The 14,337-nt window shown below is 34.5% G+C and overlaps 1 protein-coding gene across 7 annotated transcripts; it reads left to right on the top strand.

Moving 5' to 3' along the window:
- The first annotated feature begins 2,865 nt into the window (after positions 1-2,865).
- LOC104906652 (N-glycosylase/DNA lyase OGG1) lies at positions 2,866-13,791 on the top strand. Of its 7 annotated transcripts, XR_007272736.2 has the most exons (5): positions 2,867-3,628; positions 3,731-3,941; positions 7,800-8,054; positions 12,508-13,155; positions 13,241-13,378. XR_007272736.2 is itself a non-coding variant. In XM_048641050.2 (3 exons), the coding sequence occupies exons 1-3, from the start codon at positions 2,928-2,930 to the stop codon at positions 13,284-13,286; spliced, it is 993 nt and encodes a 330-aa protein (XP_048497007.1). In that variant the 5' UTR covers positions 2,866-2,927; the 3' UTR covers positions 13,287-13,378. The 7 variants fall into 7 exon arrangements, 2 of the variants coding, with proteins under 2 accessions (XP_048497007.1, XP_010665502.3); XR_007272653.2 differs by lacking the exon at positions 12,508-13,155; XR_007272777.2 differs by lacking the exon at positions 12,508-13,155 and having other exon boundaries at positions 13,206-13,378.
- The last annotated feature ends 546 nt before the right edge of the window (positions 13,792-14,337 follow it).

The following is a 14,337-nucleotide window of genomic DNA, read 5'->3' as shown; positions in this document are numbered from 1 at the left end:
CATTTGCTTGATCTCTATTATATAAGCCAAGAGAGGAGGTGTGGTGTCCTCTTTTGAAGTGACTAAGACACCCTTAATGATCTAATTAATGAAATGAAAAAAATTACAAAAGCAAATCATTTTAAAATTCTCATTCCAACTTGCCATTTAAAACAAGTTTAAAATGGTATATGCATCAAATACTTCAATCAAAAATTAAATGGGCAAAAATAATTATACCTTATAAAAAAAGATGGCATACATAGCGTGCACATGAAAAGTATGAACATTCACTACCTTTGATACTCTCTAATTCAGTTAAACCAACTCATTATTTTTGTTCTTTCTGTTCAATATTCATTCACAAAAAATTAATGTTAACAATCACTCACAACCTTTTTATGTTTTTTACATTAGCGAATTAATATATCTAAATTCATCTAACTGTTGAATTTTTCACATTTAAGTTTAATCATAAATAAAGTACGAATGGAGTATCTAATAGAATAACAAATTTTGAAATTAACGCACGCATCGCGTGCATATGAAGGCTAGTAAAGTAAAAGACATAGCCTTGCCAATGACTCAATTTACTGATACACCTATGTGGGGCTATACATCTTATAGAGTTTATAAGTCATATTTGCAACTTGGCTTTCCCACAACATTGATCCTACGGTTAAAAAACGGCCACATCGTTGGATTTAGAAATTAGAAATTCTCCCTAAATTGCAAATTTTTTATGGCAAATCTGTCATAATAGTTTGGTAGTAAAAAATAACATGCATAAAACAAAGATTATTCCAACCAACTCCTTTCCCTTTTGTCTTGCTCAAAAATGAATCCATAAACCATCTCTCAAATTAATGTACCGTAAAGCGTACCATGTGGGACTTACCAGATACTAAAGATTGGTTACATTACTGTTTTAAGGGAATAACACTTCTTCTTGTGCTATCTAATATTAGAATTAGTAAGCACATATTTTGTCTACAATGTATATGGAAAGAAAGAAATTGTGTATAATTTATTCCACAACTTTCAATAAATTTTATATCCTCCATAAAGCTAAATTTCTTTGTAAAGAATGGTTCTCTTATAAACAAGTTTCTCATTGTGAATTCGCATATACCCATTATTTTCCCCACACCATCATCTCCAACCTAATCCATATCATTCTTCATCATCCATTATAGTGGCCTATACCCCACCGCCTTCATCGCACTTCAAAACTAAACTTTGGCGGTTCCGTTACAAATAACTTAGTTGTTGTAGGGGTTATAATTAGCAATCATCAAGGCATGCACTTATAATCTCGTTATTTATCCCGTTTTCTTTGTCGAAGTGACTGCATTTCAAAAAGGTCTTCTTCTAACTCTACAACATGATATTCATGATACTCACATCGAACAAGACAACTAAGTGATTATTTATGCAATCTAAGGTCTTTTTCTCAGGTCCATGGCAATTTAAAATATTATAGCCGATATCAATTATCTCCTGTAAAAAATTCCAATAATATCACATACAACACATCTACCGTGAAGTCAATAGACCAGTTGACTGGACAACTGATTATGCCATTTAGTTCAGCCTAGTTTCGAAATTAATTATTGTAATTCTTGAGTTTTACATTCTATCTGTTCCCTCGCAATGAGGGTTTCCTAACAATTTTTCTGAATTTTTTTCTTGGATAATGCAAAAGTGGGTTTTAATTCCCAAAATATGTCCAAAAAAATTAAAATTCCTTGCGTACCGTCCACGTAGGACGGCACGCGAGATTTTTTTTTATAGTAAAACCGCTACTTGCAGTAGCGGGTTACAAGTGCCGAGAAATTTATTTTTTTCAACTTAGGTAAAACCGCTACTCGGAGTAGCGGTTTATTATGAAAACTGATATCTGCTTACCATATTTTGCGCAGGTAAACCGCTACTCAGAGTAGTGGTTTATATTTATAAACCGCTACTCTAAGTAGCGGTTTATATTTATACACGGCTACTCTGAGTAGCGGTTTATATTTATACACCGCTACTCTGAGTAGCGGTTTCCGTGGGTTAAAACAAAAAAAAACAATTTTCTCGCGTGCCGTCCTACGTGGACGGTACGCAGGGAATTTTAATTTTTTTGGGCATATTTTGGAAATTAAAACCCACTTTTGTATTATTCAAGGAAAAAATTCCAATTTTTGTTGACCTCATTAAAAAAACTAACTTTTCAAGGAGAGAGAAAATCGAAACTACCTCTTAGGCTAAAACCTTATGGTGACGTATGACATAAACTAATACATTTACTAAAGTTTTATATTATTTTTGCAACAATTTAATGATCTTTTTTTTTTTTTAAAAAAAATTAGCAATAAGTTGTTTTTCAACATTTTCTTTTCATGTTGTATGTTATTATTTTATGTCATTTTTATCAAATTAGGTATTAGCATTCAAAATATATATAGAAAATCAAAAAATTATATTGTACTTTATATAAATTATGGAAAATATTAGAATTTTTGTAATTATAGGTAATTTATTCAATAACTTTGATCATAACATAAAATGAGTTTTATTTATTAATACTAGTCTTACATGCACGCAATGCGTGCGATAACGTGCGATAACAAATGAAGTAGAAAATAAAACTAATTGTGTTGAATAATTGTCTTTACATTTTATTTTATCAAAAAACTGATATTTTAAATGTCCTAATTTTCCCCCCTTTTTTTTTCAAATAAAACAGTTAGTTATTCTCTATTTTTTTTTCTTTTTCTATTTTTTGGTGTCCCCCATATGTTGCCTTATAGAATAGAGATTATAAATTGACAACTTAATAGTAAAAAGTGAAATGAAGAATTCTCTATTGCCGTGGAATATGGAGTGTTTTTTTTAAAGATATAGAGAGAAATAAATACGATTAGGCCATTATTAGGGTTTTGCGGAGAAAGCGAATAATAAAGATGAAGCGAAAAATAGCACTTTCAGTTTCCGCCCAATTCACGGCTCCCTCGACACCTCCAACTCCACGCAAGTTTTTGAAACCCAAAGGCGGCGACCTCTTTACCTCCTCTAAGAAGAGAAACACAAGGAGGAGATCTCTGTCGCAAACCCTCACCCTCGAATATCAAAATTTGGAATGGGTACCCCTGAATTTGGGGAAAGCAGAGCTGTCGTTGTCACTGACATTCCCTACTGGTCAGACATTCAGGTGGAAGAAAACAGGGAATCTCCAGTACACTGGCGTTGTGAAGTCCCATTTGGTTTCTTTGAAGCACCTTGAAAATGGTGACGTCGCTTACCGTTTTCACGCGGAGGAGGAGGAGGAGGATGCTAAGTCGGCTTTATTTGATTTTCTCAATACGGATATCTGTTTGACTGATTTGTGGGAGGATTTTGCAGTCTCCGATCCCAGGTTTGCTGAATTAGCACCCCGTTTTGCTGGTGTCCGCGTGCTTAGGCAGGATCCTCTGGAGTGTCTCATTCAGTTCTTGTGTTCGTCTAATAATAACATTCAGAGGATCACTCGAATGGTTGATCACATTTCTTCCTTAGGTCATTATCTGGGGACCCTTGAGGGCTTTCAATTTTTCCGCTTCCCGTCGCTAGACCGGTTGGCCATGGTCTCTGAAGGGGACCTTAGGGAGGCTGGCTTTGGCTATAGGTTTGTTTCTCATCACCCTGCATTTATTATTTTGCATAAATTATTCATATCATCATATGTAATTTAACACCCCCCCTAATTATCATTAATTTTCATGAGAAGAGCAAAATACATAGTTGGCACAATAAAAGCATTGCAATCGAAACCTGGTGGTGGTGCTCAGTGGCTTTCTTCTTTGCGTGGATTGGATCTTGAAGAGGTTATAACTGCTCTCTCTACTTTGCCCGGTGTGGGTCCAAAAGTGGCATCATGTGTAGCTCTTTTCTCTTTGGACCAACATCATGCCGTTCCGGTTGACACACATGTTTGGCAGGTAAATAAAGCTATAAATTCTGCAGTTATTCTGGCCTCTTTTTTCACAAAACGTGGAAGAGACTATTAGACAAAATTTATGCTTTAGGCTATGATGGTCTATATGCCACTTGCTTGTTACTTCTTGCAAATTAGCAAAAATAGTCACTGCTTTTCTATGTCAGAGTATAATGGAAAGAGCCTCTTTGCTGTACATTACAAGGTTGCATACATCTAACCCTCTATTGTGTAATGATCCATCTTCTTGAGGTTGCAATGTGTGGCACACTCTTGTCTCTAATGAAACTTACTCACAAGATAAAAATGATGCAAGATGTAGATTTTTCATTGCTAATCTGAGTAATTAAACCAATGCAAAAAGTGTTCATACCCATATTGGAGTGTTAAGAATCCTAACACTGGTAGTTGAGTGAAAAGAGGTAGAATCTAGTAACACAAGGTAGCGGCCGTTCTTGAGTACCAAAAAGGCAGAGATGAGGGATGCCCTAAGGCACCAAAATGAGCTTAGTGAGGGCTTAATCTATTATCTAGGCAAAGAAGGAATGCGTCCTTTGCCCCACAACCTTTCTACAAACAAGTAAGGTGACCTTTGATTTCAATGCTTTATAAGATAAGACCGGGGAATGAGGACTTAATGGTATGTAACAAGTACCTTATAAGCCTATAAAACAATGAAGCTGAACTATTGAAGAGTAGATAGGGTGGAATGAGAGGTATTGGGGCGATGATATGCATTGTAATGGATACTAGCTTTGGTCTATCAAATTATTTCCTTGACAAATGATCTTACTTTTTTGAGCTGCTTCTAGCAGTTTGATTCATGATATATCAGTCTGTGGTATGTAAAGGAGTATGAACTTTTCGTTTTCTCTATGATACTTCTCTAGATGAGTAAAATAAGAGGAAAAGAAGGATCAGGAAAAGGGAAATATCGAGAAGCTGAAAAGAAATAACTAGCCTAATTGTGAAGTTGCATTTTACATGAGAGGTTTCTCTTGCTTTGGAAGACCTTTCTACCAAAGTTTCATTTTTACATCTAAGCAACATGAGCTTGGATACCCGGCTTCAATAGTCGTGCTGCCGTGGTGAAAGGTAATTTGGATTGATATGTAGTATAATTCCATGTTACTCCGACACGGATACGGGTGTCGTATCCAAGTAGGGATCGGAGGATCCGACACCCTACTAAAAAAATTTGGCTGACACTCCGACACGGTCAATAGAGTGTCTTACCAATATTCTAGACACGTCAATGATTGAAAGTGTCGGAAAAAAATTTCCGACACTTTATTTTAATAAAAATAAAATCAATACTAATATATTTAGAAAATTATAGAATCCAAACTTGTAAATGCCTAAATGACATCCAATCAAAATATTTCTTAACATCCACCATATCCATTACTCAAACTCTCAAAGTCTCCATAGCAAAAAGTCTTCAATCTAAACTTAAAAAACTAAACTTAAAAAAAAACATAAATTGCTCCAACTTCAAGTCTCCATAGCTTAAAATCCTCAATCTTCATCTTCCTCTCCAACTTCGACACCAAGTAGTGCCCTCTACATATCTTGTTCGTTAATAGACAAATCTGCTATCTCACAAACATCGGCATCGACGTCAAACTTATCTCCCCCTACAGAAAACAACATTAAAAATAATTATGTTAATAACATCAAAATCTAAAAACAATATACTATAATTATATATGTGAATAGAATTACCGATATCCCAATATCGAGTAGGGCCAGATTTATAACTCTCCTCCCTTCTTGCCACTTGACGTAAATTGATCTGGCAAAAGACTAAATCCCTAGCCCTTTCCGAAGTCAACCTATTCCTTTTAACAGTTTGGATGTTGTCATAGTACTCCAATTTCTTTCACAACATGAAGAGGATGCTGGTTGTGAAAGTAATTTGAAGGCAAGAGGCAAATGTGGAGTTCAAGAACCATAATAAGCCCACCAAATAATAGGTTCTTCATCATCCCTCGCAGCAATAATGTGTGGTTGATTAAAAGGATAGGCCTTACTAGAAAAAGCCCCATACTCTAATCGAGAATGCTTGAAACTATCAGGATCGGGAAACAAACGCCGCAAACACTCATTTCTATTTTTTGAGACTTCTTCATCTTCATTAGGTGCAATCCTAGGAAATCCTAGGAAATCTTGCCCTATTACCCTTAAGCCAATTTGCAGTATAAAATTTCGGAACAAGAGAGTGTTAGGCGTGTTGCTTTTGTTCCATCTAGAAACTAAAACTTTTTGAATTACATAAAAAAAAGGAGAGGAATCAGATTGGATATCTTTCCCTTCATGTTCAAAAATTTGAACTTTGACTCCTATCATAGAGTCCCACATGTCATAAATAAGATGCAAAACAGGTGCATCTCTATCTCCAATTCTGATCATTTCATAAATAGGCACAACAAATTTCAAAAAGTAATCCAACTTATCCCACCAAGTGTCACTTAAAATTCTTTCCTTACATTCACGAGCCTTTATATCAATAGGATTTTTGGGTGATCTAAACAAAACCCTAAAAGCTGGATCCATTACCATTTGTTCAAGTGCATCTTTCACAGCTTTCATTCTTTCAGCAACAACATAATGACTTGCAAACCTAGTTTCAGCAACAGATAGAAGTTGTAACTTAGTGTGCCTTTTGAATATTGCTTTCACCATGTCATGTGTGTTCACAAACTTTTGGATATCATGCACATGTGTGCACAGTTTCTGTAGCCATATACATTGATCATAATGGGCAGATTTTTCAGTTGGTTCACAAAAGGCCAAATTGACACAATGCACCACACATGGTGTCCAAAATATATGAGGATATTTGGATTCAACAATAGAACCTAGTAACGATATATATATTTTAGATTTCAATTGAATACATAAAACATATACAATCAAATAAATGGACTGTAGGGAAAAAAAAGAAGCAAATCATACCTGCTGCTTTGAAGTTAGCTCCATTGTCTGTAATAACTTGGACAACATTTTCAGGTCCTACTTCTTTGATGGCGTGTATAAACACCTCTGCCACGAACGCAACATCCTTACGTTTTCCAGATGCATTAACAGACCCAACAAATATAGCTAAATATAGCTGATGTACCAGATGCAACCATAACATTGATAGTAGGTCTATTAACCCCATCAGACCAACCATGAGAGCATAGAGAAAGCCCCTTCTTTATGCAACTATCCCTTGTAGGTTGCAACAACTTCCTAAGGTGGGCTTTCTCTTGGGCAAGTAAGGTAGTTCTAAGTCGATTATAAGGGGGGGGGGGAAGATACCCATCAAGTTTGCTATTCGCCAAACTCGTGCAAAAATTCCTAAAGTAAGGGTTTTCCCCAAAATTAAATGGGATAGCAGCTGAATAAAACTTTCTAGCACATAGTTTATCAAGATCATCCCTATCTTTTGCTTTAAAGGCGTTTATAATAGCATTTCCAGGTTGATTACCTTTTTTTTTTTTTTTTTGTTGCTTCAAATCAGAATCTGAGGAAGAGAAACATACATTGACCTTTGCTCTGAGTAGCTGCAGTTAGCTTATTCAGCTCAGCTTGGTCCTTTTCAGGCCTTATATTTTCAAAAATATCATCAGTGACCTTTTCACAAATACCAACCCCTTTCCCTCGAACACGAAGCAAATGAGCCTTCAACTTTGAATATGAGCTTTTGACTGATTTGTTGCAAAATGTGCAAGTCCACATTTTGTTTCCACCTCCATCTATACTGTCTTTTATAATGTGTATACTTCCATAGAGGTGTGATAATATAGTTGATTCGTCTGCCTAATTCTCTGCTTTCATTGTTGTTTGTATTAAACATTGTTTATTTTTGTGGAAGAGGTTAAGGATGGAGCAGATGCCAGATTGTGTGAGTAATTTAGTGAAGAAGTAGTATTTATACCCATTTTTGGAGTTGGGGAATGATGCGAAGAAGATGAAGGGGCTGTAGAGTATAATGCTTTGATAATTGAGAAATGCGAATTGAGTTGGGAATTGCAAAGGTCATGAAATATGAAGTTGCCACTAGAAGAAGGGAATTGATTGCTTATGAATGATGATGACATACACGTGCACATCTCCAAAGTAAAAGAAAGTAAGAAACTAGAAGGTTCTTAGTTTACTTTGTGTTACTAGCTAAGGCCTACGTGACACTTTTTATAAAAATTGTGACATCTCCCTTATAAAAAACTTGACATCTCTCTTAAAAAATGTGACATGATCAATTTTTTTTAGTTTGGATCTATTTTTAATTACCATATCAACTAGTGAATTTCTTACCTTTTATATATAGTGAGTTTTTGTCTTTTACTATGATCATATTAAATAATATTGATCATTATAATTGTCGTGATCATTAACTTAAAATATAGATCATAATCGTTATGATTTCCTATAGATATAGTTAATCTAATTCATCAATAATTGAAGTCACATAAGTATTAAGTCAAGATCATAGTTCTTTACTTGTTATACTTATAGGTAACTTATATATAGTGAGTTTTTGTCTCTATCACTATGATCATATTAAATATTATCGATCATTATAGTTGTCGTGATCATGAACTTGAAATATAGATCATAATCGTTATGGTTTCCTATAGATATAGACATATAGTTAATCTAATCCATCAATAACTGAAGTCATATAAGTATTAGGTCAAGATCATAGTTCTTTACTTGTTATACACTTAGGTAACTTATATATAGTGAGTTTTTGTCTTTATCACTATGATCATATTAAATATTATCGATCATTATAGTTTTCGTGATCATGAACTTAAAATATAGCTCATACTTGTTATTGTTTCCTATAGATATAAACATATAGTTAATCTAATCTATCAATAACTGAAGTCATATAAGTATTAAGTTTATAGGTAACCTATATATAGTGAGTTTTTGTCTTTATTAGATCATATTAAATATTATCGATCATTATAGTTGTTGTGATCATAAACTTAAAATATTGATCATAATCGTTATGATTTCCTATAGGTATAGTTGATCTAATCCATGAATAACTGAAGTCATATAAGATAAGTCAATATCATAGTTCTTCACTTGTTATACTCATAGGTAAACTATAGATCGTGAGTTTTTATCTTTATCACTACGGTCACATTCAATATAGTTGATTATTATAGCCATTATGATCATTAGTTTCGCATATAGATCATAATAGTTCTAATTTCTCATATATTAAAGTTAATCTAATCCATCAATAAATAATGTCATTATAGGTATTTAGTTGACATTATAGTTATTTACTGCTGTTGATCATTATAATTATTGCGATTATTAGCTTAACATACATATCATATTTGTTCTATTTTCTTAAAAATTACAGTTATTCTAGTCAATCAATAACTAAAGTCATTATACGTATTCATTCTAGATCATAGTTCTTCACTAGTTGACTTATTCTACCTATAGGTAACCTATCAAGATCGTGAGTTTTGTCTTTATCACTATGATTGTATTCAGTATTGTCGATCATTATAATTGTTGTTGTCATCAACTTAACATATTGTTTTACTTATAGGTGATCTATATATTATAGGTTTTTATCTTTGTCCTTTTGAGTCTCTAATCATATTCAATAGAATCGACTATTATAGTTTTTGCGATCATTATCTTTACCTATACTTCCTTTTTCTTTGTTCCACCTTGCACTTTTGCGAAAGCAAAATTTTAAGCACTAATATAATGAATTACACAAAAGTAAAAATTATTAATTTTTTATTTAATTATTTATAATATATTAAGAATGATTTTTTTTATCAAGTTTCTTTAAATTATTCAACAGTTGATTTGATTATTTTTTATTGTTAATGATAAATGTCTAACAAATAAGGACATATTTATAATACATAAAAAATTATAAATTTATCAAGTTTCTTAAATTTTTCAATTTTCTATTATACTCCCTCCGTTTCCTAAAGATCTTCCCACTTACTGTTCCTACAGATACCAAGGAAAATCAAGTTGTGTGGGGTATAGTGTGAGTAAAGTAGGAGAGAGAAAGGACTTAAGATAAATAAACAAATAAAAAGGGGTTAAAGTAGGAGAGAGAAAGGGAGTAAAATTGAATTAATAATGTAATGGTGGACCATATGATAGTGACATGAGAGGGTAAATAGGGAAATTTATTTTGCCAAATAAGGAATAAAGCAAAAGAGGGAAGATCTTTTGGAAACACCCTTAAACGGAAAGAGGGAAGATCTTTAGGAAACGGAGGGAGTATATGGAAAGGGAGGGTTGGACGGTTGGTAACACCAAATAAGAAAGAGAAGAGAGAAAAATATATATGCAAGATACTCCATTCAATTATTCTAAAAAAATAATATGAGAGGCTAAAAAAATTAACTATGAATATTTTTTCCCTTGACAAAACTTTGTAAATACTTTGATAGTGTGATTTTGTAAATACTTTGATAATGATTTCTACACATACATATATGATTAGCTTTTTTATTAATTGAATTTGTTAAGCTATGTATGAATAGTGATGTATTAGTATAAAATTAAGCAAAACAGTATATTTGAGTAAATAATTTATAGTAAAAAAAGGGACACGAAATAGGTAAGAAAAAGATATCACATATTACAAATAGTAAAATTTATCTATTATACTCTTTTTGTTTTTATATTAAACAATATACACTTTTGCTTTAAAGTATGTACTTTTGCTTTAAAGTAAAAGCCACTTGGGCCAGATGAGGTGTCAATGTGCTATACAAAGTTTATCAAGATGTGGCACAGAGGCCCATAACAAAAATATCGAATGTCTCTTAATTATTCATCACAGAAAAAAAACACGTCGCTTCATCTTCAAGCCTGTCAATTGAGCGTTCCTCTCTGTCGCCGGCAGCCGGTCGCCGCCGCCAATGCTCTCTCTTCTCTCTTCATCTCTTCTCGTGCATAACATTCTGTGCAGTTTAACCTCCTGAGTAATAGCCCTAACAAAGTATGAAAAAATTTCGTGTAATTCGACCTCAATTAGCAGATCTAGGATTTAGCTCGTAAACCCTAAATTTCAAATTTTGAAGAGAATTCAACAAAATAGGTATATTTTCACCCTTTACTCTGCGTTTTTCTTCTTACTTTTGTCAAATGGGTGTCCGGTAGGCGACACTTTTCCGATAAGGGTATCGACGTCCATTTCCAGGCGTGTCGCACGTTGTCCGGTAGGCGACACTTTTCCGATAAGGGTGTCGACACACGACACGCGAGGTTGAATAGGGTGTCGGAGTAACGTAGGTATAATTTGCTTCTATAGCCCGACCTCCATTATTTTGAAATTTACACACTTGGCAATTTTGCAGTATTCATATATACTTCATTTCATTAATTTCATTTTGACCGTTGCTTGTGATTTATACGCAAGGAGCAAAATAGTCATATGGAATCTTGGTAAATTCGTCTCACTATACAGTTTCAACTTTTTGTAATATCTGCTTACTAATAATTAAAGATATCAACAATCAAAGTATTGATAAATCTGAAAGTCCAACTGTGTAGATTAATAGAAAACAGACTAACAGAGGTAGTAGTAGGCTAGATATGGGATAAGGGGAAAGACATTCTGTCGTGGCTCTCATAGGTGCTGGAAGAAATTTTTAGAGGATTGTCATGCTTAGATATGTCCTTTTTCTTAGAGCCAAACAGATGCACTAATCTGTGTATATTGCATCCAATTAGTGTATCTTTTCTGTTATGATCATTCAGATATCACATTTCTTATTCTGATCAGCACCATTTTTGTTTTTTTTTTTTAACAAAATTGAATTTGTCATGACCTCAGGCATATGGTAAGCAAATCCATGTTTCGGTCCCAGCAACCTATTCTCACTTTTATGGGTTTAGTTATGTTTCTTTTTGTGGGTCCAATTCAAATTCTAATTCTTCTCTGTTCTATTTGCTCTCTCCTTCCGGACACCAAGCCATGACCACTTAGAGGATGACACATATTTTTTTGCCTCAAATTGGTCAACATTATATTGGGATTATATGAGAAGGATATCCTTTAAGTTGGGATTATGCATAAATAAATGAAACATGGCATTAATTTGGGAACGCACTCCAAATTTGGGATGGATGATGTCAATTTTTTTTCTCTGTTGAGACTAATAAAATCTTTTGTAACTTCACGCCATCTCCAATGGTGGTGTTGGAAGGGAAGGGGGGGGGGGGGTGGTGTGGAGATGGCATTTGGCTTATGGTTTAAGAGGTGATGGTAGAAGATGGTTTAAGAGGTGATGGTAGAGATCTATGTTGTGTATAGGTGTCATTTCGATGAATTGCTATGAGGTCTCTTCTAAATCAATTGTAAACACTTGCCCATCAGCACCCCTGTCCCCAATCTTTCTTATCTTGTTTATGCTTGGTGGTTAGACTATATCTTTAGAATGTTGGAATCTTATTGCCGGCTTTGCACAAACCAAACAACACTAAAGGTATACTACCCACATATATAACAGATATTGAAAAGCAGATTGGATTGTTTATTTCTGTCAACTGAAATCAGTCACTGCTTGGTTGTTCAGAAACTAAACGGTGTTTGATCCTGGAGGTGATCACAAACCATCTGAAATATTCACTTTACAACTGAGTGGAGAACCAGATGGAATGAGTGCTTAATAGAAAAGAAAAACTCCAGATAAGTAAGAACGTGCAACAAACTCCTAGTTTTATCAAAGAAAGTAAAACCATCTCCAAGAACTGGAATCCAGAGGGATCAAATTCTAGTCATGTGTTAGTTCATGGTGCTTGGAAGAATGGAGGGGTCTGGGAAAACAGAGTGGACAGCAGCATATGGTTGGGCACTTCGCTTTGACAAGACAGACCTGTTAGAGGAGAGTGGGGAGCTCTGTGCTATTGATCCACACCAATTCTGAGGCCTATGCAATGCTTAATGGACTGAAAGGTGTAAAGAGTTTGGGCCTGAGGAAACTGCTAATCTGGACAGATTCGACAGAGCTGATCAAAGGTCTACAGGACTGCAAACAGGCTTCAACATTCATAAAGCCAATAATCTAAGACATACAATTACTTTTAAATGCTTATTGTGCCTTCTGCGTTATTTAATTATTAGACAAAAAATCACTAAACCTCATTTCCTAGCTATAGAAGACAAGAGTGACTCTTGTTTTGTTATGCTTTTGCCAAAAAAAAAAGTCAGCAGCAATGAATAGGTATTTGCATTCCTTGGATTTTCTTTGAATTCTTTGTGTTTTTTTAATAGGATGAGCTGTTCTCTGATGATGATTGTTTGGATAGGTTGCTACAAGATACCTTATGCCTGAGTTTGCAGGTGTCCGTCTGACACCAAAGCTCTGCAGCCATGTAGCTGACGCATTTGTTACAAGATATGGCAAATATGCTGGCTGGGCCCAAACCCTACTTTTTGTCTCAGAGTTGCCATCTCAAAAGGCCATCAAACCATCACAAGTTTTTACTTTGAAAGAGAAGAATCTGTCAGCAGAAGAGGGAACGAGTTAAGGATGAGGACTTAGCCTGAAGTTTACTCGATGTCTGAACTGGTAGTGGATTGCGGAGCTCAAGCACTATATGAATAGAGAGTCCTGGTAATGAATTGTGCACATTAATTATGACTGGCTCTGCAGGTGTTTGACAATATAAGTTCTGTGGGTCCTTTTCCCTCCTTTCTTCACAGGTCCTAATAGGAACTTCCGTTTAGGATGTGATTATGAATAGATGTTCCCCTGTCCTGTAAAACACGGTTTTTTATCTCTTTTCTAAGGGCTCTGTGTGTGTGTAAATTATGTGTAAAAATTGAGTTATAACATTAATGAAGCAAATTCAATGAAGCAACAACCGGACGGTACTGTCGAGAAGCGGCCATAAACTCGAGAGTCTTGACCAATTTGAAAGATCATTTGATGTAGTTGAAATAACTGAATTTTGGGCTATTCGATCAAGTAGTGGAAACTCAATTCCATTGAGTGAGAGAGCGTGTCTTTATCTTTTCTAATGATGGATCATTTCTTTTTCTAATATATGAAATAGCGGATTTTACTAAATCGATCCTTAGAAAATCTCGAATCATACAATTTGTTCTTACTTCAACAAAGGAAGCGTGGGCCTCTTTCATAGAAGAACTTTTTTGATCTTGTTTTCAATTCAATACTAATCAGGTACGTACTAAGGGGGCGTTTGGTTGGAGGTCTATTAGAAAGGGCAAGGGAATCAACTTCATTGATTACCTTACTTGTTGTTTGGTTGATCAAATTAATCATTCTCTTTACCCTCTCCTTACCAAAGCGTGGATTATGCATTAGGGTGCACTGTGCACAATGCTCATCCCAAAATGACTGCACTTTATCCAAAGCTTATACCTCTGATACCCTCTTCCC

This window comes from Beta vulgaris, chromosome 1, assembly GCF_026745355.1.
Source record: "Beta vulgaris subsp. vulgaris cultivar EL10 chromosome 1, EL10.2, whole genome shotgun sequence".
Lineage (NCBI taxonomy): Eukaryota > Viridiplantae > Streptophyta > Magnoliopsida > Caryophyllales > Amaranthaceae > Beta > Beta vulgaris.
Note: the sequence above shows the minus strand (reverse complement) of the source record. Positions and strands in the feature narration are given on the sequence as shown.